Raw genomic sequence first — 27,594 nt, forward strand, 5'->3', positions numbered from 1 at the left:
TGATAAAGACCGTGAGATTCTTCTAAAAGCTCCGGAGCACATCAGCTGAGAGTGTAGATGCAAGGAAAAGTCCAAAAAATATTTTAGTTTCAGTCTAAACTGAGGATCTCAGGCTCCTCCTGGTGGACATAAGAGGAATTACATCATTCAATTAGCACTTATTAACTTCAGTGATATTTTAGTTGTATATATATCTTCATGAGAACCAAGGAAAAAAGAATCCTCTTTCATATCTACACACACACGTGTGTATATATACATATATATATAGATAGATATATAATGTTTACAGACTGATGAGCTGCCTCTGTTGGTGAGAAGCATTTCTGCATGGAGGCACAATGTATGAGCTTTGTGTGACATCATGACACTCTGAGCTTGTTGTTCCCACACAGATGCGGGGAGGGTATTTGTGCGATGTACTACAGCCTAGTGTGTGCACAGTGCTGCTTTGTCCACATGTGAGGCCATTATGTGTCCCACTTTGTGCCAGTGTAACTTTCTGTCATTGTCATCATGTGAGGGATGAGACAGGAAGCAGAGGACACAGAAACATTTCTGTTTTTTGTTTTCATTTTCAAAACTTTTGTATAAATGTTGTGTTTTTTCTTACTTTGTCTCTTACATTCAAGACTTTTGTAGGAACTAGGACTGTAGATCATTTTTCAGACTACGTGCTGTGGCAGACACAGTACATGGATATTATTCAGAACCAAAGCTGACTGAGTATTTAGTGTAGCCTGCAGCCTGAGTTTTTTGCTCACAGAGTTCAACGTGGGCTCACGTGGCCTCATTATATGAATTACTGCTCATTTTAAGTGTAGACCCCCACCACTGGGAGAGTATATGCATGGCACAAAATAAGGAAAAGCATAATAGTTCCACCTTATAAATGTTAAAATCCAGTTATTCAATACTGACAGTGGTGATAAATGAAAACTAGTCTGCTGGTCACACTGAAAAAGAAGCCCCACCTTTGAGTTTGACTGAACAATGACTGCAAGAGGAGTCAAACAACTCCTGTAGTAGTAAAAACGATTCTTTCCTGTTTGCCTGCGTTAGTGTCCATTATAGGCTCAGAGAGGATCCCTGATATAATCCCACTCCCATCTTGAACCCATCTGTTACTCCTGCCGGACACTTCACTACTGTTTAGATGTTTTCATAGATGTCCCGCACCAGTCTCACATACATACTGCCAGCAGTACAACAGTTTTTTTCTTGGTACTCTATAAAAGGCTTTCTCCAGATCCACAAAGACATTGCAACTCCTCCAACAACCCAAAGCAAACATCACATCTGAAATGCTCTTTCTTGGGACTGTCATCATCACCTCTCAGCCAACATAAACAATTCTTTCCCATAGCGTCATCGTATAGCTCATCAGCTTTATCCTCTGTAGGTACTACAGCTCTAGACAGCAGCCGCGTTCTTCATGTGGCAAATGGACGGATTCTTACAAAGCACTTTTTTTATACAACATGCCTCATTCACACTCTGTCATACGAGCACTTTTTTCTTCATCTAAGTGCTTTACTCTGATGAACTTGGGTTTAAGTATCTGGCCTAAGGATGCTTAGCCATCCCAGGTTTGTGCCAAAAACTAACGACAGGCTAATGAATTAAAATCGATACCAGTAAACTTCTCCGTTGCTCTGGCATCTTCCTAATCTCCAAGATTGCATTAAACAATCTGGTACAAGGTCCACTGCCATGGGCATCTGGACCAACCACATTTCTGCTTTACATGGTATGGCTACCACCTAAAGAGTCTGAACACTCAGGCAGGTTCTTGAGGAACCGTTTTAAACGGCCCTCAAGCAGATGGCTTGGCTTCTCAGAGCCTTGAGCTCTGACTCAGGACTCATCATAGAGACTGCAGTGAGTGTGCAGAGAAGGTCTGAAAGTTCAAGCTCTCCAAGATGCAACTTCTCCTGTAACTAACCTCCTTACTCCCCACGTAATCCCTAAAAGATGTGCATAATACTGTGTGTGTGTATATGCAGAATACTATGTAACTATATGCATGTATATTTAGTATGTCATCACTAGTGAGTCATACAAAGAAGCAAATTGAAAGGGCTGTCTACCTAAAACATATCAATGCATGAGAAAAGTTTCCAGTTTCCTCTGCTGGATTTCTCCCAGAAAAAAACAGGGGCACCAGTACAGAATGACCAGTCCAGCTAAAAGAGATGCAAGTATTTTAGTGGGAGGCTGCGAGTCCTCTGCTGGCAGGCGCTTAATGCAATATGTGCCCGTAAGATGAAGTCACAAACATTGCGACTGTAGTCTACTCCCACTCTCGGAGCAGCACAAACGGGGCATTATGCTGACGAGTACCAGCTGGTACCACGGGGCTCCTCATCCTCCTCGGGACTTCATTTGTTGCTGCTGCTGAAATCAGGACATGGAACTGAAATCGAAGCGCAAACCTGTAGACGTTGTCCTTGGATGCTTCATTGCAGTCTGCCTTTATAACCTTTGTCTGGCTCAAAGAAGTGAGTGGAGCTTTGTTTTCTGTGAAGGGCGGTGATGTGGGGCTGGATGAGGACCTGTGGATGATAATCTGTGGACAGAATGTGTGTGGGGGCAGTTTTTCATCCTTGAAGAAGAGATCGTCACCCTTTTTGTGTCCTCTCAAACTCACACTTAAAAAAGAGAAGTGCATATTTTCTTGTTTCTTTATTGAGAGGCCTGAAGGGGTCCGGCTAACCGTGTTTTTGTGCCGTATGTTGAAAAAAAATCTCAAAACTAAAGAGAAGGAAGAGTTCAGGAATAATATATGATCAAAGTGCCAGGCACACAAATCCTTAGGCCAAGTGATACGGTCACATCATGGGCGAATCTTAAGGTGGAAACCAACCAATGCCATGCTCAGGACTGATTTCATTTGTTAGATATATTTTGTACATGCTGTACAGTTCCTGATGTAACTAACCACCATTTTTGGTAATAACATTGTTTTGTTCACAGATCGTATTATCACAGTATGGTGTGAACCATCACAGGAGCTACTAATGTAGCTGTGAACATTTGATCCCTTGGGTTAATGTAAAACATTTTTTCTCAGTTTTTACATTGATTTAAGATTTTTATCCCAAAAAGCTTGGATGCTGTGTGAGTTACAGATAAATAAAACAGAATGTAATGATTTACAAATCTCAGAGACCAATACATTATTCACAGTAGAACAGAGAAAAGCAAATGTTTCAAATGACAAAATGTAAAAAAAGGTAAATTTGAATTTTATGACAGCAACACGTCACAAAACCTGTGGGCCCGGGCTATGTTTGTCTCTGTGCAGCATCTCCTCTTCTTTTAACGCTGTTCCTGAAACGTGAGGAAATTAGGATATGAACTGCTGAACTTTTGGGACGGAGGTTTTCAGTTGGTGAAAGGTCTGAACTGCAGGCGGGCCACTTCAGACTCTTCTACTGCAATGCCATGCTATTATAACAGCTACAGTACGAGGTTTAGCATTGTGTTGCTGAAACATGCAAGGCTTTGTCCCGGCTTGAAGAGAGCAGACAGCAGACAATGATCTCTGGAACTGTTACCGAGTAAACGAGCTAACGTTAGGACATTTTCACAGTGCTCCAGCCTTTTCAGAACTGGGGTTTTAATATTTCTATATTTACTGTATTTAGAACTATGTTTACATCTCAATACTTCTAAATGTTCAGAATCGTCATTACTAGAAGTATTTCCTGTAATTTAACCTCTTAACATCCACAAGCTCATCAGTGGCATCTATAAGTTTAGGATGAGGTTGATGTCTGCCGCTTTTGTGGGGAATTTTAACAAATATGGACCACCCAGATATAAAAGGTTTTCACAGAAAAACTATCAGGCCTTAAACGAATAACACAAGTAAGAAAATGTTTTATATTTTCTGAAAATGTGCATATTTTAGCATGTGGCTTAAACAAAACACAATCCTAAGCCCCGGTGTGCAAGCCAGTCGTGTGTGTGTGTGTGTGTGTGTGTGTGTATTCTACACACATGCATGTGTCTGAATAAGAGGGAAGGTTGAAAAGTGAAGCTGCGACTAGTGGCTCGAGAGAGGTGAAAAAGAGTGCAGGCAGGGTGGAGTGGCTGAAGAGGAGTGTCCAGAAATCTGGAGACAAAGTTTAAGAAGCAAAGATGGTTTTACATGTGCAGAGGAGGGATAGTGGATATGGTGGACAAATGATGGTGAAGGCAAAGAGAAGAAGACCACAGGGAAGGTTAAAAGATGCAGTGAAGGAGGACAGAAGAGGATTTAAGACATGATGGAGGCAGATGAGCTGCTGTGGTGACTCATAAAAGGAGCAACTGATCAAAGAGGAAGTGCTTGTATTCTACGAGTTGATGATTAACCTTTGACATTAAAGTGCAAATAAACCGAGGTTTACCATCTCAGAAAACAATGGGTGCTGGCAAAAGCTTAATTTATTTTAGAGTAAAGTCCATCAGGTGACTGTATCATATACACGTCTGTCTCTGTGATCTGCAGACTTTAGCAGGGACACATTAGCAGGGAGTGATGAAGCCACAGCATAGCCTCCTGAGCTCTCTCTGTGTGTTGGGCGATCGTGGCTCAAGAGTTGGGAGTTCACCTTGTAATTGGAAGGTTGCAAGTTCGATCCCCGGCTTGGACAGTCTCGGTCGTTGTGTCCTTGGGCAAGACACTTCACCCTTTGCCTACTGGTGGTGCCAGTGTCCGGCAGCCTTGCCTCTGTCAGTGCGCCCCAGGGCTACAATGTAGCTTGCCATCACCAGTGTGTGAATGTGTGGAGGACAGGTTGTGTGAAGTGCTATACAAATACAGGCCATTGACCATTTTGCTGCTGTAAAACCTCAATCACTGCACATGTTTCTGTCACCTATGCTCTCCCAGTTTGCACAGTGCCCCCTGGCCCCATACCAGTGTCAGAAAACAACACGGCTGACGTCCAGGTGGCCAAAATCATCTCCAACAGTGATGTGACTCTGACAGTGACGGTGAACCCTGAAGATTTATTCTACCTGAAAGGAAACGCCCTCATGGTAAAGAAAGGCCTGGACTATGAGGTGATGTATGGAACACAAATAATGTATATAAGAGATATGTGATCAGTTTTTGGAATTGGATATTAAAATGTGGTATGCAGAAAGTTTATAAAGTTTTTTCAGGACTACCTAGGTCACAGGTGTCGAACTCCAGGCATCGACGGCCGGTGTCCTGCAGGTTTTAGATGTGTCCTTGATCCAACACAGCGGATTCAAATGGCTAAATGACATCCTCAGCATGTCTTGAAGTTCCAGAGGCCTGGTAATGAACTAATCATTTGATTCAGGTGTATTGACCCAGGGTGAGATCTAAACCCTGCAGGACACCGACCCTCGAGGCCTGGAGTTCGACCCTGACCTAGGTTATATGAGCATGTACTGTAATGATATCATTATGAACATTTATTTGTATTCTTTTACAGCTAATAACATTTCAGAATATTCCTGCAGTAGGCGCGTCCCATGTATCTGTTTTTGTTTCTTTATTAGTCATTGCCCAGCGCGACTCTGATGGTGTGGATAAAGTGCAGCAGAGCTGGCTCTAGATCTGTGAGTAAGAGTCATCACATTAAAAACAGACAGAAGTCAGCAAATGAACCGAGTCTGGGGGAAATGAATCTGAAAGTCAGGACATCAGGTCACCTGTACACGCCTAATGCCAACATTATGTTCTCATGTAAGGGACTCCACCTGTCAGGGTTCTTCAGCTCCAGAGCTGCACCGGCTCTTTTTGCCCCATCACCAGTGACCCCGTGTGACGTTGGCAAGAAAAACTAGATGAATATAAAAATGGAAATGAACAGTTATTTTTTACTTTTTAAAAATGTTTATCATTGCTGTAAGTAATGACTTGTGTCTATAAATGTAAAAATTATATTGTATTATTATATAACAAGTTAAACAGAAAATGCGTGTCACACTCTAAATCTGTCTCCTAGTTTGACTCCGCCCACAGAGCATGTTTATAATGCTTGAGTGCTGTTGTGTCGTTGTGTTGTTAGGAGTAGTGCCTCGATGCGTTGTTGTATTCTCACTGTTTGACTGAAGCTGAGCTGCTTCTCTCTCCTCAAGGTGAACGAGTCCGTCGAGGTTTTGGTTGAAAACGTGAACGATAACCCCCCCAACTTTGCTCAGAACCACTATGTGCTGGATGTGAATGAGGTGGGCTGCACTGCTCTTTCATGCTTGTAGAACAACATGTGTTTGTGTTTCCTCTTTGAACCATTTTATGTCCTGCAGCTCATTCCGGTCAACTCCAGTATTGGTCTGATAGAAGCCACAGATGTTGATTCACAGCCGCTGTATTATCGCTTGGAGACAACAACAGTAAGACAAGACAAACTATGTCCAAATGACTATGATGAAGTTCGGACGCATTTAGACGAATGAATGGAATACATGCATCTGCTATTTGTCATGCATCTGCTATTTGTTTACATCACACTGATCTGTGAGGCCCAGGCTCCACATGAATCAACTTCTCTTGGACAAAATTATGTCTATGACTAAAGCTTCATTATTAACAACGGGAAGAAAAGTGTAAAGGTTCCCTCAATTGCTAACCTCTGATGGACCTTTGAGCGTAGCCTTTGTTCAGGCTTCAGGCCACAAAATCCAAGTGAGATCAGCTGATCTGTCTCTGTCGGTTTTCTTCAGGACAAGTATTTCCGCTTGGAAAACGTCAATACTCCAAAGATTCTTGTGAAAACCATCCTGGACTACGATGTTGTACAAAAGATCTCACTGGTCTTACACGTGCAGGTACAGTAATGACTTATGAAAACATCCTGCAAGGCTCTGCTTTTTCTGTAAAAACCAGTCTGAAGTCTGCTTCTTACAGGATACGTTCAACGGTTCAGCTTCCAACAAGCCCTTCTTCACCTCTGTGGCCACCATCACAGTGCGTGTGAAGGATGTGGACAACCGGCCCCCGTGGTTTCAGCCATGCACGAGGACAAACTTAGGAAATGCTAAACTGTGTGTGAGCAGCGGCTACAGAGGCAAAGTCAACCTCACAGAGAAACAGGTGGGGTCTGACTCTGGCGTTTACATCACAGCAAGAAAAGAAATGCGCTTCACCTGAACAGGAAGTCGCTCACACGGCTGACATCTCTGGGCCTTATTTTAATTATGCAAGAGCCATCGTGCTATTCTAGCTCATATAGAAAAAAGGTTAAAAACCTTATTATACAGGGGAAGTTCATATTTGATATGATGTCATGAAAACACATTTATCATCTAAAAAACTGGTTTTCTGTATAAAACATATTCTTTATTTAACCAAGTACAGTTTTACGACTATATGAAATGTATACCAGTCTGTGCTACTTTGGATAAAGAGTGTGCACATCCAGGCAAACACTGTTACTTTAGCTGCTACACAGAAAAATCAAATACACAGGAAACAGGACAAAGTGTCTTAAGTCTGTACGCTGCACAGACATTTGAGGGTCACAATAACCTTCATGCTGTTTTAAATACATTTGTTATCTGGGGAGTGAATAATGTAAATGATTAAACATTTTCAGAAATGTTTCCATCGAAGCTCTGGGGGTTTGTTCTGATGTTCATCACTGCAGCGGCAGCAGTCTGTCACACAGTTTCTATTAAATAAGAACTATCAGCTTCGAGCTGCTTTATTTGACAGACGATGGCAGGTGTGCACTTCTGTGCTGGGCACCAAAATACCACACAGGTGTGCAAAGAAAATTTCAGGGTAATAAAATTATCATCAGAGCAGTGCTTGCGTGTGTTGGTGATCATAGTGATCCTAAGATACCAGCATCATGACATCTCAGCCTTTCAGGGAAACCTCAGCACTGGTTTATCTGTGAGGGAGGACACTTGCTCAGGTTCCACTGTAGGGCCAAACATTACAGGCTAAAACCTGCAATGAGATCCAATGACTTGGGGACGATGCAAATTTTGGTGATTTTTACATGTTGTGTTTGCCAGTATTTATTCAGTGATAGCAATATTAACGGTAATGACTTGTGAAATCAGTCAGTGTGGAGGACACACGATAACAGCTAACCGGTCGCAGCAGATGGCCCCGCCCCTCCCTGAGCCTGGTTCTGCTGGAGGTTTCTTCCTGTTAAAAGGGAGTTTTTCCTTCCCACTGTCGCCAAAGTGCTTGCTCATAGGGGGTCATATGATTGTTGGGTTTTTCTCTGTATCTATGAAGTGCCTTGAGGTGACTTTTGTTGTGATTTGGCGCTATATAAATAAAATTGAATTGAATTGAATTGAAATGAATACATACTGATTTTCACCTTCAGGAAGGCCCGCTGGTGCTGGAACCTGGACCTGTGTTTGCCAAGGATGGAGACAAGAACAAGAGCGAGCAGATCAGCTACAGAATATTACGAGGTCGGATACAAAACCTTTGGAGGACCCGAGTTTTACACTCAACAGTTTCAGTTTGGTGTGCTTATTAAACTGATTATCACATATAGACAGACTGATACAGTCTTACACGCCTCTCTGCAGCTTCTCTCCTCCTGCTACCCCTCCAAAACCCATCTCCATAGAGACTGTGTCAGCTTTCAAACAGACAAAAAACAAACTAAAAACCAGCAACAAACAACTTAAACATAAACAATCACAAAGAAAGAACAATACAGCATCCACATCTGAACCAAAGAGTAAAACAGTGAAATGTGGATTATTAAACTTAATAATTGATCAACAAATCAATTTACTCTGCCTTACAGAAACCTGGTTGCAGCAGGATGATTATGTTAGTTTAAATGAATCAACATCCCCGAGTCATTCTAACTACCAGAAACCTCGAAGCACAGGCCGAGGGGGCGGTGTGGCAGCAATTTTTCACACCAGCCTATTAATCAACCAAAGACCCAGACAGACTTTTAATTCATTTGAAAGCCTGATGCTTAGCCTTGTCCACCCCAGCTGTGAAACTCAGAAACCAGTCATACTTGTTATCATTGTAGGGTCTACCTTACAATATAAAGCACCTTGAGGTGACTGTTGTTGTGATTTGGCGCTGTATGAATAAAATTGAATTGAATTGAACTGATAGAAGTTTGAAGGCTCTACTACTAAAAGTAGTTATCAAAATGCTTTTAATCCTTTCCATTTATTTTTAATTGTTCATCTAATCGTGTGATATAAGAAGCTCAGAAGAAAAAAATAAGTAAATCATCGTTACCTGGTGCCATTTAGAGGCTAGCAACGACCAAGTGATTGCACCCACTTTGCAATCACTGCTGCTTAGTTTGTTTTTGTACATGCTCTCATGGCACCATTCTGTTAATGAGGTCAAATTTCAATAAGTCAGATTCAGGTCGTGGTTAAATAATAAAGTAAGCTTATTCTGCTGGTTTGTAGGGCAGCATAAAGAAAATGCTCTTATTTGTCTTTATGTGTTTTTTTCCTTTACCTGTAGGAAACGAAGGAAATATATTTCAGATTGATGAAGAAACGGGGAACATCACAATGACCAAAGCTGCTGATATTGTTGGTCCAATAACTCTCACTATCCTGGTAAAACAAATATTATATACATTTGTCAAATAATATAAAGAAAATACAGATTTTCAGGAATTAGATATTTGGTTTTACTATCAGGCATCACAGGTGACCAACAGAGATCAGTTTGCGGTGACACAGGTTACCATTGATGTGATGAAGAAGAGCAGGAGTCCTCCTCGTTTTGAAAGGGAGCGATATGAAGGATTTATCTACAGCAACTCTGTGCCTGAGACCATGATCCTCCGAGACCGAAACACCAACCGACCCTTCAGGGTCCGAGCACGGGACGAAGACTTCGCCAGTGTGAGCGTTCTTTGAAATCAAAGCTAAATATTATGGTATATGTTATAAGCCTAACCCTGACGTTTGGCTGGTTCGACAGCTTGTAGCTACAATAAGCAAAACCATTAGTAACACCCTACTGAGTTAACTGAAAAGGTCAGCTATGGATGCTGCTGATTTACACATGGAAGGGTTGTAGAGACCGACCGACTGTCAGGTACACGTGCTACGAGGAAATCATTTGTTTTGGCATTTTGCTGGTCTGGGCCATTCAGGTGGATGCTAACCCAAAGTGCCGGTAATTTCATCCCAAGCATAAAGCGTGTATTAATAATAGAACAGCTATATATTAGACTACAGTCTAGGTCATGTAACAGGACAACAGAATGGCTGAACATGGAAGAATCGAGGTGTTGCAGTGCCACATTCCAGGCCGGACTTTTAGCTGATTGGAATTCAGCAGGACCTTAAGAGCACTGTGTGAAATTAAAGCCTCAGTGACCTGAAACAACAAGTAGAGAAAAGTGGGGCAAAATTCCTCCACAACCATGTCAGAGCCTGATAAAGTCATACAGAGAAGAATAACTTAAAGTTCTTGCTCTTATTTAACCCTGGCTGAAAGAACCGCTTACAGGAAGAACATACTAAATCTGTTTCTAGTGTAGTAGATTATACAGATTTAAATGTACAGAAGTACTAGAGTACTGTTAAAAATGTGCAGGTGTTTATTTTGCATGCCGGAGCTAATGATGATTAACCCCTGTACAGTTAAAAAGGTACGCGATCACAATTACGTTTATTGTGCAAGCTGTTGCTGGTCATTATTTTCTACCTCCTGCTGGTTAGAAATCACTTAAAGCAGCTTTAAATGCACAACTAATGCTAAACTAACAAGATAAAATCTTTGTTTGTCAGGGTGTGAATCCAGATGTCAAATACGAGGTTCAGTACAGCAGCTACGTCAATGTGACCTCTGATGGTTTCGTGATACTGAAAAGAGTTGTGAAGACAGAGTCCTTTGCTCTTCAGGTGACTTTTTAAGATGTCATGGCACAATGAGAGCAAAGACTTCCTGGTTCTTGACACTTTGTAAGCTGTTAAACTTTTACTGTCTGCAGCTCCGAGCAGTGGATGTGACAACAGGGGAGTTTGGAACTGCAGCCCTCTCAGTTCAGGTCATACCTGGTGAGACTTCGGACTGGAAAAACTTTCACCTTATTTCCCCTGTTTCTAATTTCATGTCATATCAGTAAAAACGAAATCACTAAAAACATTACTAAATCTTTATAAAAAACAGTTTTTATACTAATGATTTCAAATGAACCTAAAATATGATATATTATTACCTCTCAAGAAGGGAACACAAAACTGTGTTTATTCTTCAAAATTAAAGGGCTTGCTGTTATTCTTTATTTGTAATATTGTAAAACAAAGTCAAACGTAAGCCAGAAATATTACTTCATACTGAGGCTGGGAGCCCATTTGGTTCCTCCTGAACATTTCAGTGAAATTTAAAATGGGCACTGTGTTATTTGTTCATTTTTAATCAAAGTTAAAGGAAATCATAGCTTTAATAATAATCATTCCTTTAACCTTAAGTCCTTTGCTTTTCTTCCTCTGCAGATTTAGCCAGCCCATCTCCCTCAAACATCGGCTATCGTCCAGGTGACATGGCGCTTCTGGGCTTGATCATGGCAGCTCTGCTGATCCTTTGCCTGATTGTTATTGGCTTCTTAGTTTCCCACTTGTGGAAGGGAAATACGGGTGTGGACAAACTATGTGAGGTTAGTCGGTTTGGCAATGGAAATATTTTAAACCGGTGAAAAGATGATAAGTTTACAAATCTTTAATCCTTCCTCACTGCTTTCCATCTTGGACATCATGTAAACGAGTGTAACAGACAATATCAGGCTTTCAGTCTTTCCTTCTTTCTGATCTCACAGCACACATCATACAAATGATTTATTGTTTTCTAAAGTAAACAAAGTGTCAAAGTTAACATTTGCAGTATACTGTAAAAAATGTCCCTTAGCAAGAATCAACCTTGACAACAAGCTTTGGGTATAATTTTCATCAGATATTTAACTGTCAGGTGGAGTCGTTACTATAGGAGCTGATTTTAAAAAAAAGTCCAAATACATTTCAAAGGCTTGTGATGTGAGTTTCAAGTAAGTTTCAACAGATGGTTTGAGGCTATGCTGATGAATTGTGTGCTAGTCCACCTAAAATATACCAGTTCTACTGACAGCAAACTGGCCTCAGAGCCCGATGCTGCCTTCACCATGTTTAACAGTTGTTACAGTTTTCTTTGCATTGCAGGTCTCTCCTTTCCTAATTGCAGTAAAACAACTCTATTTTCCCTCTAAAACATATTTTCTTTGTCAGTGTAGTCAGTTACAAACTTTAGTCAAGATTGAAGATGTTGAAGCAGGATCTTCTTTCTTGGATGGCAGTGTCTCAGTCAATGATAAGGTAAAAAACAGGTGGTGTAGCCAGTGTAGATCCTATGACTTAGTGGCTTCTGGGTTTTTTATAATGATTTGAACCACCTGCCTCTCAGATGAGAGTGAGTTTGGTTTTCAGACATTAGCAAACTGGCTGACTCATTAACCACCCGTACAGTCGTTTCAACTGAATATGTAGTTTCTCATAAAATACCAGGATTTCATTCAGCAAAACTGAAACACAAACATTTTGGATAATTTGTGACCGTGACAAAGAAAGAATTTGGCTCAGCCTGAAACTAAGCTTTTAAAAGTGGTAACATTGTTACTGCACATTACACTATTAAATTAAATAGTGGTTATTTTTGTATATAATAACATGGAATTCATTATTGGAGACTAGATAAACTGCATTTCTGCTTGGCCCACTTATTCATAGATCAAGTGAAAGCCTTCGAAGCCTTTATTGGCTATATGATAAAGTATAAATAGACACCTCCATTGTTTAGACTTCAGAGACAGACTGAAGGTAGTGCAATGGCAGTACCTCATGCATTAACTGCTTTATTAATGAGGAACCTCTCTCCTGACTGTAGTGCCTGAGCCCATGTTTGCAGTCCGGCCAGCCCCGAAGTGGCCACAGAGACTCCCTGCAGTACACCAATGATGGCTTCCAGAATGAGGGGGACCTGAGCCGTCGGGGAGCCAGACGCTGGAACAACGTTCTCCCCAGAAGGAGCACCTTCCCCCAGGCCCGGGGCCGCGTCATACCCCTAGAGAGGCGGAGCCACCACTGTTCTTCATGTGGCATCTATACTAACCACATCCCTAAGGGGAGTCCCTCAGTGAGACCCTCCAGGAGGGGCAGAGAAGATGAGGATGAATATGGTGCAAGGTCAATCCTGACCAAGCAGCGGAGGAAGGAGGGCCAGAAGACTGTGTGGTTCAAGGAGAGTGAAGATTCGTCAGACATTGAGGTGGAGATCATCCCAGACACTGTGGGCCGGGTGGAGGAGGAGACAGAGGAGGAGCTGGAGGGGGAGGTAGAGATGGAAAGTGTTGTCAGAGACCCGGCAGCCCCTTTAAGAGAGGCTGATGATGGGCAGGAGACCAACGAACAGTACCCAGAGAACGCTAGTTCAGAAAAACAGGAAGGAAGCCAGGAGCGGGAGCACTGACAGTAGAGGTCAGAGGTCAAACTGGAGTCTGAAAGGACTGAGCAGAATGCTGTTTGCTTTCCTGGATGCCTACAGTCAAAGTCTCAGCAGTGGACAATGGCACGCTTAACATCTGTGGACTACTGCCCAACCTCAAAGAACTGACTCAAGCATCCAGAAGTATTTGTCTTCTACTGTGAGTATACTACACTACAGTTCCAGCGGAATTAACTGGATACCAAACATACACTTGGAACCAGTGTGGGCCAAGTATTAAAGATGAGATAAGGTCTTCCAATAACACTAACACATTTTTGGTTTATAATTGTGCCCATTAGACTATTACAGTCCCCATTACAGGAATTGTAGAGATCACAGTGCCAGCATGACCTCAAGTCCAGCGGGGCAAAAAACACGAGCAGTCAGTGTTTCACTAGGCGAGGTTGAGATCCGATGCTTTACAGTCTGTGCGGTGTGTAACAGTTTGCATATAAATGTAGCAACACAGCACCGAACAGGTGATCAAAGAGCAACGTTTTCCCCTTCTAAACGTTGGAAAGGTTTTTAAGGAAACCTTTCCAACGTTTACCTGAGAAATTAATTTCTTTTTTAAAGACATCATCATTAAAAAAACATCAGACCCTCTTTGGACTCATAGAAACCTCCTATATGGACCCGCCAATCCAAATAATCTGTTCTGACTCTTTGAGTTTCTTGCCCCACTGAACTTTTGTGAGGGAACACCACCTCCACAGGCCAAAAACTTCAGTTTTCAAACTGTTAACTAAGCTTATCACAAAAAAAGACACATTTTTGTTTTCAAATGTATTTGTTGTAAAGTAAATCTTATACCTTTAGAAAGCCTGTTTATTTCCTAACAAATGGTGCCATATTTGTTAGGAAACTGCTTCTGTGAGTTGTGCAGCAGATTTGAGTTTATTGGGTGCACTCAAGAAAAACTTGCCAAATCCTCTCTCCCAATGCCAAACAGCCTTTTCTATTATTGACTCTTGTTTTGAGCTTCTGCTGCCCTAGGTGCTCAGTTGGTGGTGATCTGCAGCACCATGGACCCGGCTGCCAGGGTCAGTTAGTGTCACTTAAGCCACATTTGACTGATCTGAATAGGACCCATGCCATAGGGCAACTTCAATCTGGTGTTCCGCAAAACCAAGCTGCAGCATTATTTTGAGTCCAAGTACAATCTCCAAATTGAAGGCCAAGTTCCATATAACAGGGGATGTCAAAGAAAAGCTGCTATGTGTGCGTTCCAAGAAGACGACACCGCAAGAAAACTGTTTCCTCGCCCTGTCAGCACGTAGGAAGTGGTCTTCTACAGAAATGCATCTCCTGCTGCATAGGGCTTTAATATCTGCTCTTCACCATCAGACCTATTCGAGTTGATTTTGGCAACTTGTGCACTGGAACCTGAAGATGTAGAGTTATATTCAGCAGTGAGTCCAGATTCTTCCTATAACACTTAGGTCAAAGTGTGCATGGAGAATGCTATGCTGACTGCTTTTGGTGGAGCCGTTGTTATGTTGTGGGGCAGTATTATCCTCACTGGAAAAATGTCATCATTGGATGCAGAGATATCGAGATGAGATCCTGAAACAGCTGGCATTCCCTTATCTCCACAGAACTCTATCCTCCGAGATCACAGAGAGACTGCCTCCAGAATTTGTTGAGGATGGCCTGCCTGCAGTCCTGACTTCAACCCCACTGAACACTTGTGAGATCAACTTGTTTTTCATGCTGAAAAACAATTTGACATTGGCTGACTTGCAACAAATGTAACTTGAAGAAGGGGATCTCATCCCACAGCAGTGGGTGACCAAGTAAATGACCCGCATGAGAGGGAAGTGACCGGCTGTTGTGGTTGTGTATGGTGCTTCCACATGTTACTGAGGCCCCTGCTTCCTAAATTGCAAATATGTCTTGTCTCTTCACACTTCAGTCATCCAATTCGATACACAACATCAAACATCAGTCAGCAGAATAATTTGTTTGGCATTGGAAGAGAAGATTTAGCAAGTTTTTCATGGGCACAACCCACATACTGAACTCTGCTGCTCAACCCACAAATGCACTTTCTGTACAAATGTGGCAACAAATAAACAGGCTTTCAGGTGGTATAAGATTCACTTCAGGTTATAATGTCATTAGCATTAGAAATCATGGTACAAACTACAAAAGCAAATCACAAAGTATTACTAATAAACCATTTTCATTATCGTAAAGTGACTGGCTCCACTTTCTAAAAGGCACCATTTATAAAGAGGTATATTGGTAGTCAACAAACCCTTTTATGTCATTGGTAATTCATTCTGTCTTCATTGACTGAATTCATACTGAATCCATCAGCAACTATAAGTTTGAATGTATAATCATTATCATAAAACAGACCATTCATTTTGCAGCTATAGAAGCTTTGATGGCGTTAGAGCTACAAAACTAAAATGCATTCATTCTAGTTTTGGGCTAAGTCCAGTTAATGCTCGGCTGTGGCTCTTTGACATCTTACCTTGCAATATAAACGTGACGCAGCATGGGAGACACTGGCCAAAACCTCCGACTGAGACAACAACAGTCAAGCAATTACACAATCAAGAACAACTGAACATTCCAACATTCACTGTCTGCAAATATCTCTCAAAGCTACATCTGTAAAATGTAATTTATCAAGTAGTTTCTCATGCATAAACTGCAAATAAAGAACTCATCTTCCATCATTGTCCCAGCAAACCTCTTGGATGTGGGAGGGAGATCCCATCGACACTATCATTTATGTCAGGCAGCCAGAAAAACCTCCCCCGCTGGTGATGCTAGCAGCTTTTCTGTCTTTGGGCTGTAACGGGGTGTGGATTGTGGTCGATTCACAGCTTCTTGTAGCCTACAAATGAATACCATTTGCATTAGTGATGGGATTTCCGGCTCTTTTTAGAGAACCGGCTCTTTCGGTTCGGCTCACTAAAAAGAGCCGGCTCTTTTGGCTCTGAACCGGCTCTTCAGGTTGTTTTGTTGCTTTAATTAATTTATTATTAACAATAATATAAAATTATGCACAAAAGGAATTACTAATGTAAAAACAAAGTGGTTTTACTTATATATGTTTATATATAAATATTTACGGTGGCCCCTAGAGACAAAACGCGTACAAACTCCAAAACACATTTCTAGCATGAACTGAACTTCCAAAACAGAGCTACCAGATCACTTAAATTACACAATTGAAAGCATATGTGTATTGTTTGTATATTTATACACAAGCACTCATATATATTCAAATAATTTAAAAGTTGTTCATTCGTGTTGTTCATTTACCTGTTACTACCACACACCAAATCCGGTCGTTGGTACTTCCTGGCTTGTGTAGCCACTAGTTAACAAAAGCTCAAAACTGCACCCTAGCATTCTGGAGCACTTCTGTTGTCTTTTGTACGTGTTTTGAGTTTTTATGTGTTTTGGAGTTTTTACGTGCTTTGTCTGTAGGGGCCACTGTAAATATACTTTTATTTATTCACTCCACATAAAATGTAATAAATAAATCATATAATACAAAAAACAACTATTCACAGTTCAACTTTTAACTATTTAAATTTTCAGCTTTTTCCTTTAAAAATTTTAAAGTGAAAAAACACAAAACACTACAAACCACAACACAATTAAATATAAATTAAACTATGAAAACAAAAAGAACATGCACATTCTCTGTCATATGGACCTGCATGAATAAACTTTCTGAATCCTTTATCATCTGCAACTGAAAATAGTTTTGGATGATTACTATACCTTTCTAATGTGACGTTGTTGTCCCTGGCTCTCTTTCTCTCTCCCTCCCGCTCTGTTCCTGTGCTACTGCGAGTGTAACTACCGCCCCTCCCTCCTCTGCTCAGTGCAAAGCACAAGGCTCGCATGCGGAGTGAAGCAGAAAAAAAGTGAGAGAGACCATGGTTTCTGCATGGTGCGTCATAAATATTACAACATCATATACAACCAAAGTTCTAAGAAAGTTTGGACACTATTTAAAACGTAAATGAGCCTGTATTTTATTCATAATAGAATGCAGGAAACATAGCAGCTATTTAAGCTAAGAAACATAAATATTAAGCTAGGCTAATGTTTACATTTTTTATATCTTTATGCTTAAAATGAGAAATAAACTTCCTGTGCATGTGTTTGTCCATGTCAAAAATGTTGTGATGGTTAGCAGAAGGTAGGCTCTTGATATCGCCTCGCAACAAGCGCACCAAACATTAGCTATGCCACAGGAGCAGATAGGAGTGGTGCTAAGGGCTATGTAGCCTAGCTTTGCTAACTAGCAGTACCTGCTACTTCTTCCTGCCTGATGTTAGTAAAATGTGATTCTACTTAAACAGCGGAGACCTTAAAGATTATCTTCTATCCAGTAAAGTGCCTTCACACTATGTGCCTACTGCAGTCTGCCTTTGTGTGCATCATTTTTCTATAAGCCATTAGCAAAAGATTTATTGACACTAAATAAACCCACTGATAAGTGGTGCCTTATTAGAAAATGGTAATGTGAGGTTTTTCTTTGTTTTTTTGTTTGTTTGGGGTTTTTTTTGGGGGGGGGGGGGGTGCATTAATGGGTTGGGGGTTAGTTATCAGTATTCACTTGATTCACTTGATTATCATGTATTTGTATGGTTTCAACATTGAAATTTCAGGAACTCAACCCCGCATTGCAACACAAATTACCCATGCTAAACACCAGACACCCCAAAGTGTCGCCTGTTTCTGCTTTTAGCAGCAGTGAGTAACTTCTTTGTGTAGAGCTGTCATCATTTCCACACACAGTGTTTATGAACTTTATGAAACTAAAGCGGTTTTGTTGTGATTCCAGGTTGAGAAAATGATTTGATGGTAAAACTTTATCTACTGAGTACTAAACAGCTGTAAAGATTTTATATGTGTATTTATTACTGCTGTCAGTGTTAATCTCATTAAAATGACGTTAACGCCATAACCGCATTAACGCGGCAAATCTCCGTTAGCGAGTTAGCGCAGATCACCCCATGCGTGGGGCTGCATGGCGCTAACACTTTAACGAGCTAACCGTGCTAACGCGTTGACGCCGTGCAGCCTCACGTGGTGTTAACGTCATTTTAAGGAGATTAATGCTGAAAGCACTAGTATTTATATGTATTTATTGAGAATGTTGGTTAAAATAACTACTTTTAGGGGGAAATCTATGGTTTATGTATAGCTGATATTTTGTACATTATAGTGATTGATGTAAAGCACTTGAGGGAATAATAAAGTTTGAGTCTTGTTGGTTGTCGCACATTTTTATTCACATACTATAAAACCATCTTCCTGTACAGGGAAGTGGTTTTAAGAGGTCCTTAATGGAGATCTGAAGTCCAGAGAGTTGAAGGAGTGGAAATTCTGGGTTTGTCAACTGTGAGCTGAGGGAAAATATATATGTTCTGTTTCAGAAAGAGAGTTAAGCTAAACTCCGAGTCATCTATCTGGGTATTAGACTCTGTAAACCTAAGCTACGTACTGGCAGCTTTTATTTGACAGGTTCCTCTGATTCCTGCCCTCCTTCAGGCAACTGACTGACATTTTGCAGTTTCTTATTCAGTTAATATCAAAGCAACAGTTTTATTAATCTGTGGAAATGTGTGTCTTTACAAACATAATATAATTTAGATGATTTTTATATTTAACATATTTGCTAACCGTTAACTCAAACTACAGCTGTCAGCCTCATCCACGCGCTGGAATATTTACTATACTATACTGTAGGACTCAGTTAATAAAACAAGGCTTATGGACAAACACTGATGAACCTTTAATGGGAAAACACCTCACACTCCTGACATGTTGTTTGAGAAGATGTGAACGTTTGACAGTGAAGATCGGTGTCAAATGGTAAAGAAAGCTGTACTAAATGTAGTTTAATTTGACTCTTTGATTAGTCTGGATGTGTTCTAAGCTAGGATTCAATAAAATGCTCTTAAACAATTTTGAAATGTACAATAGACAATAGTGCTCAAAGTTTGAGCTTCAACAGCTCACCCCCTGCATATCACCAAATTCCTCAGTGGATTAAACTGGAGGCTTTGCTTCATACTTAGCCATTGTCATGATGACTCATGGTGAAGCACCACTGGCGATGGCTTACAGTTAGCGTCCACAAACGCCCTAACTCTGATCTGATGACGTAACACTTTTCAAAACAGACTTTTAGACAACAGGTGGAAATGTGTACTTTTCTAAAACTTACAGAGACTGTGTCTTTAAAAGAACCACCCAAAATCAATTCACTCAAAACACAAAACGGATCATATTTTAAAAATTGTTTATTGAAGCTAGTCAGATTAAAAGACACACCTATCAGTAGTAGATACCATCTTCCTCCCAAAAATACAAATTCAAAAGTTCTTTTTAAAACAAATCCCTGATTAAAAAAGAAAAAGGATCACTTGAATGGGCAGGACATTTATAATCGACTGCTCTTAGACACTTATCACACAACTCACGAAGTATCCTATCTGCTTCTCCTGCTCTTGGAAATCTTACATATTGTTCAGATCAGTGCATTTAGTCTATTCCATAAAATCTATTGCTCTATACCGTTTGATTGCAAGGCAAAAGAAAACGTGTGCAGCTTAGATTTGTAGCGTTGCACTTGGACATGCTCCTCAAAAGTGCAGGATGGGCTCATTTGGATTTAGCAAAGCCCACCCTGTTGTTGTCACGATCGAAGACTGTGTAGTACTGGCCAATGAAAACGTCTCCCAGAATCCATAGGGGCCCGGCAGGTGGAGGGATGTCCAATCCCATGAAGCCACTTAGACAAATAGTCTTCCCAGCCTGACTCTCCTAATAGGAAGACAAAGATAAAGTCAAGAACAGGTGAACATGAAACGAGCATCTTTTACATAATTCAGAGAATCTGAAGCGCTCGTGAGCAGGAACGAGGAAAACAAACTGATCCCTCCTCAGACATGAAGCCAGCCCTCTGCCGGTTGTGCTAAATCCAACAAAACTGCATTTGTTTGGACTTTAATGACGCGACACACAGTCACAGTGTTGTTTTGTCACATCAGATGGGGACGCTCTGCTGCCCTCTGCTGGAAACAGTCTCACCTGGAGGACATACTGCTCTCCAGTCAGAGTGTAGCTCTGTCCGCCTACGTTGAAGGTGATGACAGGCAGCGATGGGATCTTACTGCAGTTCACCAAGTACTAAAACACAAATTTCAACAACACTTTGTTTTGTATTGTATTTGTGTGAGTGATGTTTGAAGGATTTTATATCACAGTGTTATTCAGCAGATTAAAGGTGAGGACTGCTCTCACCTCTCCCTGGATGAGCGGGATGGCTCCAATGGCCTTCTGCAGGGCCTTGACCTCGGCAGCGGGGCCAGTGATTAGAGAGGTCCCAGTGTCTACGATGGCCTCACAGCCGCTCTTGCACAGACTCAGCTGGCTGCCAACTGTCATCCTGTCAAACACATACAAAAATATTCATGCTACACGAAGACACTCAACTAAATGTCCTAAATTTTAATCACTTTGGAAGAAGTGGTTCAAACACGTACTGACTGAAACTCCTTCAGACTGACCTGTTTGACCAATTTGTGTTCATTTGCTGTCCAACATATTTCAGACTTCAGGTACTGATGCAACTGTTTTAATAACCATTAATTCAATATGGGATGCAGGGGGCTAAACTCTGTCATAGCTTACATGAAAGTTAATTTCAATTTCGGTGGGTTTTTGGTGATCAAGCTGAGCCACCAGATATCTCGTTCTGTCCAAACAAGAACTAAAAATCAAAGATTAAACTTCTGATGATGATGATGCAAAACAAAGCAAAGCAGTGAATCTTCAGACATGAGACCAGAAATGCTTGCTTAGCAGTGCCTAAATTAAACAGTATTGTAATGGTTAATCCCCCCCCCCACATGTGCTAACTGATGCTAAAATAGAATTATGTTTTAGTGCTTGAATGTTACGCTTGATTCATTTCTGACATCTGGAAGCGGTCCAATGTGCTAGATATGAAAACATGAATTTCAGTAGTTTTTAAACACGGTTTTCTTGTTTTTAACGACAGGTGGTCTGATAAGTTTGTTAAACACTCGATAAACATTTTTCAGGTGAATGTTTTATGCATCGCTTCAGAAATTAAGCACGTATGAGTACGATATCTGAGCCTTTACCCATCCATGTGGACCTGCCAGTAGGCCTGCCGGCTGATGTTGGCATAGTGGAAGTCACCGTCATAGTATTTGGGGTCGGTCCCTCCCAGGAGCAGCTCACCACCAGGTTCTGTGTCAGGGTTCCTGATGAACAGCAAGCTTTGATATTAGCACCTGCCCAAGTGTTTGTCTGAAAACACTTAATCTTAAAGGGAGAAACAGTCGTGTGATTTTCTTGTTATGTAAGAGATTATCCATTCAGACCTTCAGCCGTATACAAAACACTCAGTTAAACACAGCAAATATAAAACAAATAGCAAAAGTACCAAAAACCTGGCACTGACATTACCCACAAGGCTCACTGCTTCACTAAAAACACTTGTTTGTCCATCTTGGTCTTTTACAGCTGTGTCCTGTTCACACTAACCAGCAACACGTCAACATAAGGTTAGAAAACATGAACTCTGAGCAGGTCACTCTGCAGCCCAACACTCTGAGCTTGAGCTTAGAAACGGCTGCTCTCACCTGTTCAGGTAGAAGGAAAAGACGTTCTTCTCCACCTTCTTCTGGTTCATGATGTTGTCAAACACCGGAACCACCCCATCCACAGAGATGAGCGGGTAGGCCATGCCGAGGATCCCGTCGAACTTTGCTGCGATGAAAGCGACGCCGGGTTGCTTGATGGCCTCTCCAAAGATCTGTTTTTCTATTGATATGTCTCCAATCTGAAAGAGCAGGACGAATAATTAGAAGGAACTGACTCCGACTATACACTAATGTGGGACCGCTGAAACTTACAGTGCATGTATCCTGACTGAGGTAGCCCGACAAACTGCCAGATCCATACTGAATGGCAAAGGAAGTGCCATTCTTCACATATGTGCTGGATTTTGCAGAATTATATTTGTGGTGAAGCCCTGAGAAACAAAAACACACATTTTAATCCGTCTCTGTAATCTGTGCTTTGTTTGTTCAAACAAATCTTCTTGTGTGATCACAGGTAATCTGATTCTGCACGGCAACGCCATGAACGCCTTGTGTTTTGGAGCTGATAACTTACAGCATGCTATGTCGAAGAAAGAGCAGTGAACAGAGGGCACCCATAGGTTGGAGGAACCCGTGTCAAACACCACGGTAAACTTCTGAGGAGGGGTTCCCAGGGTAATCTCGCCATAATACTGGGCCTGGATGGAAAAGGAAGAAATCGATCAGTTAGCTGAGCTGAAAGAAGAACTATGCAGCTGATCTTCTGTTATAGTAACCTAAAGAGGACCAGGTCTACAACAAAGTCTCATCGTACATGTAAAAGTGAGCCAGCCTGTTTTTACGTCTGTCAGTATCAGCACATGTTATTAGGACGCAGGTCAAATAAGAAGTGAGTCATGGCAGTAAATCAGCTGCTACACAAAAGAAATGACTACCCCATAAATTCAGGACATGAAGCAAACTTCCATTTCATGTGACACAAAATCTCTCAGATCGAAACCTTCATTGCAAAATAGTGTCGACATTTCTGCCCAGTCACTGCGGTCACACAACGCTTCCTTTTTCTGAGCAAAATGTAGAAGTCGCGTTCCTTTGATTGCTCCAGCGATTGATTTTGGCTGTTCACAGTTTAGGTTTGTCTGTGAAGACTCTCACGTTTCAGTCTTGCAGGGACACAAATGTCAAACTATGATGGAAAAGCAGCAGGAATACTAAAACTCATGAGCAGACAGCAAGCAGCAGTTTTCTTATGATAGATAACAAGAAGACAATTAATAATTTCACTTTTGGTTTGATTATATAAAAGAAAAACCATTTAAACCTCCCTGTTTTCTGGGTAGATTAGGCTGAAACTAATACAGAGCAACTGTCATGTTATAGATTCGTCCTGTTATAACGGTTATTATTAGCTTTAGTTTTTGTTTAAACATTGATGTTTTTGGTCTACTCAAAATTGTAAGTCTGGTTTTTGTGTCTCTTTATAACCTATAAAAGCTGACTGAGTATTTGAAGACAAAAGAACTGATTCCACGATGTGTTGAGTAAAACAGTGCTAACCAGTCTTCTGTAGGCTCATTAGGATCCTGCAGCTTCCAGATCAATGAGTCAGCTGTCAGATAGTCCCTGTTCCTCTTGTGTCTCTCAGTCTCTCACTGTGAATCAGCCTTGTTAAAAAATATAATGTGTTTGCTGGGAATGACTCTGCCTGACAGACGAGCCTATTTTTCCAAACTGCTGGAGGATTTACAGAGGAAGGCTGAGGCAGCCACAGCACAAGAAGACCTTTGTTGTGGCTCTCCCTGCGAGGGTTTTAAACTTGTGAAAAGTGCATTAAGGAAAGTGAAGACTTTAAGGTTGCCAGTTTGGAGAGTGACGCTTACATCAAGGTAGTTCTTAAGGGTTTCTGGAGTGGGTCCGTTACTCGAGGGGAAGCCAAAGTTGTACTTAAGGGAGTGTTTGTCAGCCACAAGCTCCTTGATTCCTTTCCCCGAGTCGGTCAATTCACGTCTGATGGAACGGAATTTCTTTAAGGGAATTCTGAAAAGAGGAAAACAAAATTAGACTGCTCTGTTCATTTGCAGTGACATAACACAAGTCTGAATGCCTACATCTGTGATCTGCAGAAATGTAACATTTCGTGTTCAGTTGGTTCAGAAAGTGTGGCGACACGTTTAGAAGCACACCAAAGCTTTAGCCTCCCTGTGAGCTTAGCCGTGAAGGCAGCTACCTCCTGGGCCTCCTGAAAAACTCCAGTTTCTGCCTTCACAAAAGATTTGCATAAGTTCCTTTTTTTTAAAATCAAAAGAATAAATCACTCATTATGATTTTGTTAATTACTAACATTAGGGGTGAAGCCACTTTCCCCAGTGCCAGCACTATAAGCTGTAGCCAGTAACTGTGTGCTGTGGCCTCACCTCTGCAAATTCAAGCCCCTGAACTGCACCTGTTGCCTGTATTTGTGCTCTTGGAGTATTTTCTACATTTTCATGGAAACTCTGTGCTTCAGTTTTGGTGAGCGATATTAGTTCAACTATTAATCCATTACTTAGCGTTAATTACCAGAGAGAGTTACATCAGTACAACACGGCTGTACTGATGTACAGTCGATGTTGTGTGGGGTCGAACACAACATCGACCCCACCCTCAGGTCGATGTTGTGTTCACTTTTAACAGTGAAGCTCAACCTTCTCTGCTCACACTGCACAACCACAAACAACCTGTCCAGTGACAATTTTAAAAGTACGTCTTCTATCAAGTTTAAACCACGGGGGGAAAAAAGAGCAAATCTTCAGTCCATCGAGTTTCCTTTGTGAAATATTAACACATTTTAATACTAACGCCTTGCAGATAAGGAAGTAGCAAGTGGGCCACATCTTATCTACAAAATGTTCTGCAACAGGGCTGCAAAAATGTGCACCACCCATAAGGCAAGCATGACATGATCAACTTTAAAAAAATATTTCTTCTGCCCTCTTGAAATGAAAATGCTAGTAGGGTTCATTGCTTCTGTAAATGTAAACTAGGCGTAAACCCTTCTACTGAAAGTCCCTCTATTTTACTGTAGCTATGCAGGAAACAAACATGTGACCCAAAGGCTTCAGGAAACACTAATCACCATCTTACTGCTACGCTTAAAACCAAGACGTACAACAAAATCCCATACTGAGTTTTTAATGTTCATCTGACAATTAATTACCAACAACAGAAAATCTGAGAAAGTCAGAAAACAGGCTGTCGATTAACTCTACTCAGAATCTGAGCCCTGCTTAATTTAATGTATAATTTAAAATGGATAAAAGTCATTCTTCTCAATCTAAATATTCCAAATATTCCTTTATACTACGTATTAAATACATGTGACTTCACCTATCACATATAATTCTTCCATGTTAGCCCTAATTTAGGTCTAAATTCACACTTAGTAATAATGTCTTATTATTATTATTCCTACATTTATTCCTATTAACGACAATGGTACTAATATTAGTAGCAGTAATAGATGTGGTAGTAAGTATAAAGGAGGGACCGAGAAATTCGATTTTCATAAATACCAAAACCTGTTTTAATACTGAACTAGTGGGCTTACTTTGTTCTTCAACTCACGTCTTGGATCATGATTTTATGGCAGTAGTTGTTACTGAATAGGATTGTAAATATATTTCTTTCAGCATTCCTTCATACCGGCACCTCCCTCCCTATATATTCATCTATAGATCTGTTTGTGTTATAAATATAGTTTTCGTGTCTGTCTGCGCATGTCTGTTTAGCACTTATACACTTATTATTATTATTAGACCCAAAGTAAACACAAAGACATTTAGCTTCACTGTGGCGCTTTTAACAGCTCCCAGGCAGGAAGAAAAACACCTGTAACAGGCACAGTTCGCACAGTAGGCGTTTTGACATGTTAGTGCAGATAAAGCTCAGGTGTATTAATTACAGCTGTTTTCAATTTGAGAGCCTTCTACACGCCATGTTGTTCTACCGGCCAACCTAGTTTACTTTACCCGACGAAAGTGAGCCATAATAAATGATTAATTACGTCTGAATTTTCTGGAAGCGTCTTTGCTTTCCGCTGATAAACAGCTGTGTGTTTGGGCGACGGGGGGGCAACTGGTTTAGCCACAAGTCACAAGACCAACAGACAAAGAGAATACCATGAGCACACGGGAGACGATGCGGGCTTGTTAGCTAAAACAAGCTGAATAAATGTAAGAATAAAGCTGGCTGCCTGCTACCAAAAACAGCTCCTATGAAGCACAGCCTGACTGTCGCGTATTGCAGTGTTATTCATGGTAAGTTGCATTACAGAGGAGCTAGCAGTGAGTCCAGCCGAAATAACAGGAGGCTAACAAACGGAATATTTCCCTTACCGCACCAAGGCGTCGTTAGTCAAGGCTAACACTGCGATGACAAACAGGAATAAGGTCCTCATTGTAACGGCTGGAAAATCACAGAAACACACTCCACAACAATGACTGAGCACTTCGCCTTGTTGACCACAAACAGCCGACTTTTATCAGCTGACGGTAGTCACCTGCCCAAAAATGAAGTCACTTCCGTTTTTTTTCCGGTTTGTCAGCGGAAGTAGGAAGTTTTAATTTTTAGAGAACCGGCTCTTTTGGCTCCAAATTGACTCTTCAGGTTGTTTTGTTGCTTTAATTAATTTATTATTAACAATAATATAAAATTATGCACAAAAGGAATTACTAATGTAAAAAAAAAACCGTGGTTTTATTTATATATGTTTATATCTAAATATATACAGTGGCCCCTAGAGACAAAACACGTACAAACTCCAAAACACATTTCTAGCGTTAACTGAACTTCCAAAACAGCTGCCTAGATCCCTTAAATTACACAGTTGGAAGCATATGTGTGTTGTTTGTGTATTTATACACAAGCACTCATGTATATTCAAATAATTAAAAAAATGTTCATTTACCTGTTATTACCACACACCAAATCCGGTCGTTGGTACGTCCTGGCTTGTGTAGCCACTAGGTAACAAAAGCTCAACACTGCCCCTAGCATCCTGCACTTCTGTTGTGTTTCTACGTGTTTTGGAGTTTCAAATCAAATCAAATCAAATCAAATCACTTTTATTGTCACATCACATGTGCAGGCACACTGGCACAGCACATGCGAGTGAAATTCTTGTGTGCGAGCCCCACAAGCAACAGAGATGTGCAAACACAACAACACAAACGAGCAAAATACAAGAATGGCCAACCTGAAACTAATAAATATATGTACAATATATAATAGTGTATGCATTTCTGGATGTGTATATTAAATATTTTCCTGTGTGTGTGTGTGTGTGTGTGTGTGTGTGTGTGTATATACACATTTTACAAATTAAATAGTAAAAAAAAATAATAATAATAATAATAGTAATAATAATAATAATAATAAAATATATAAAAATATACAGAGTTGAATATGTGCAAAACAAGTGGCATTTATATACAGTGTGGAGTGCATAATGTTGAATTGAGTTTGAATGTTGTTGTGTTTCTACGT

General features: G+C 40.8%; 2 protein-coding genes across 2 annotated transcripts; one reads left to right on the forward strand and one right to left on the reverse strand.

Moving 5' to 3' along the window:
- The first annotated feature begins 2,316 nt into the window (after positions 1-2,316).
- On the forward strand, positions 2,317-15,970 carry cdhr5a (cadherin-related family member 5a). Its single transcript, XM_040041265.1, has 14 exons — positions 2,317-2,501; positions 4,883-5,055; positions 5,524-5,583; positions 6,106-6,195; positions 6,274-6,360; positions 6,691-6,795; positions 6,875-7,060; positions 8,313-8,403; positions 9,443-9,540; positions 9,625-9,831; positions 10,726-10,839; positions 10,929-10,995; positions 11,434-11,594; positions 12,851-15,970. The coding sequence occupies exons 1-14, from the start codon at positions 2,411-2,413 to the stop codon at positions 13,430-13,432; spliced, it is 2,112 nt and encodes a 703-aa protein (XP_039897199.1). The 5' UTR covers positions 2,317-2,410; the 3' UTR covers positions 13,433-15,970.
- Positions 15,971-19,719: 3,749 nt separating this feature from the next.
- ctsd (cathepsin D) lies at positions 19,720-26,612 on the reverse strand. The gene is made up of 9 exons (XM_040041275.1): positions 26,445-26,612; positions 23,952-24,108; positions 22,646-22,769; positions 22,384-22,502; positions 22,111-22,310; positions 21,607-21,729; positions 20,741-20,885; positions 20,528-20,626; positions 19,720-20,260 (listed from the first exon to the last, which is right to left on the reverse strand). The coding sequence occupies exons 1-9, from the start codon at positions 26,504-26,506 to the stop codon at positions 20,099-20,101; spliced, it is 1,191 nt and encodes a 396-aa protein (XP_039897209.1). The 5' UTR covers positions 26,507-26,612; the 3' UTR covers positions 19,720-20,098.
- Between the last annotated feature and the right edge of the window lie 982 nt (positions 26,613-27,594).

Source organism: Simochromis diagramma, unplaced genomic scaffold (assembly GCF_900408965.1).
Source record: "Simochromis diagramma unplaced genomic scaffold, fSimDia1.1 OVJJ01000321.1, whole genome shotgun sequence".
Taxonomy (NCBI): domain Eukaryota; kingdom Metazoa; phylum Chordata; class Actinopteri; order Cichliformes; family Cichlidae; genus Simochromis; species Simochromis diagramma.

Bases quoted from the DNA above. Each gene is read 5' to 3' on its own strand.
- cdhr5a (XM_040041265.1), top strand. From the start codon at position 2,411: ATGGAACTGAAATCGAAGCGCAAACCTGTAGACGTTGTCCTTGGATGC. The intron at 5,584-6,105 runs GTGAGTAAGAGT...TCTCTCCTCAAG, and splicing joins GCAGAGCTGGCTCTAGATCT to GTGAACGAGTCCGTCGAGGT. The intron at 6,796-6,874 runs GTACAGTAATGA...TGCTTCTTACAG, and splicing joins CACTGGTCTTACACGTGCAG to GATACGTTCAACGGTTCAGC.
- ctsd (XM_040041275.1), bottom strand. From the start codon at position 26,506: ATGAGGACCTTATTCCTGTTTGTCATCGCAGTGTTAGCCTTGACTAAC. The intron at 24,109-26,444 runs GTAAGGGAAATA...TCCTCTTTTCAG, and splicing joins ACTAACGACGCCTTGGTGCG to AATTCCCTTAAAGAAATTCC. The intron at 21,730-22,110 runs GTGAGAGCAGCC...GCTGTTCATCAG, and splicing joins TTTTCCTTCTACCTGAACAG to GAACCCTGACACAGAACCTG.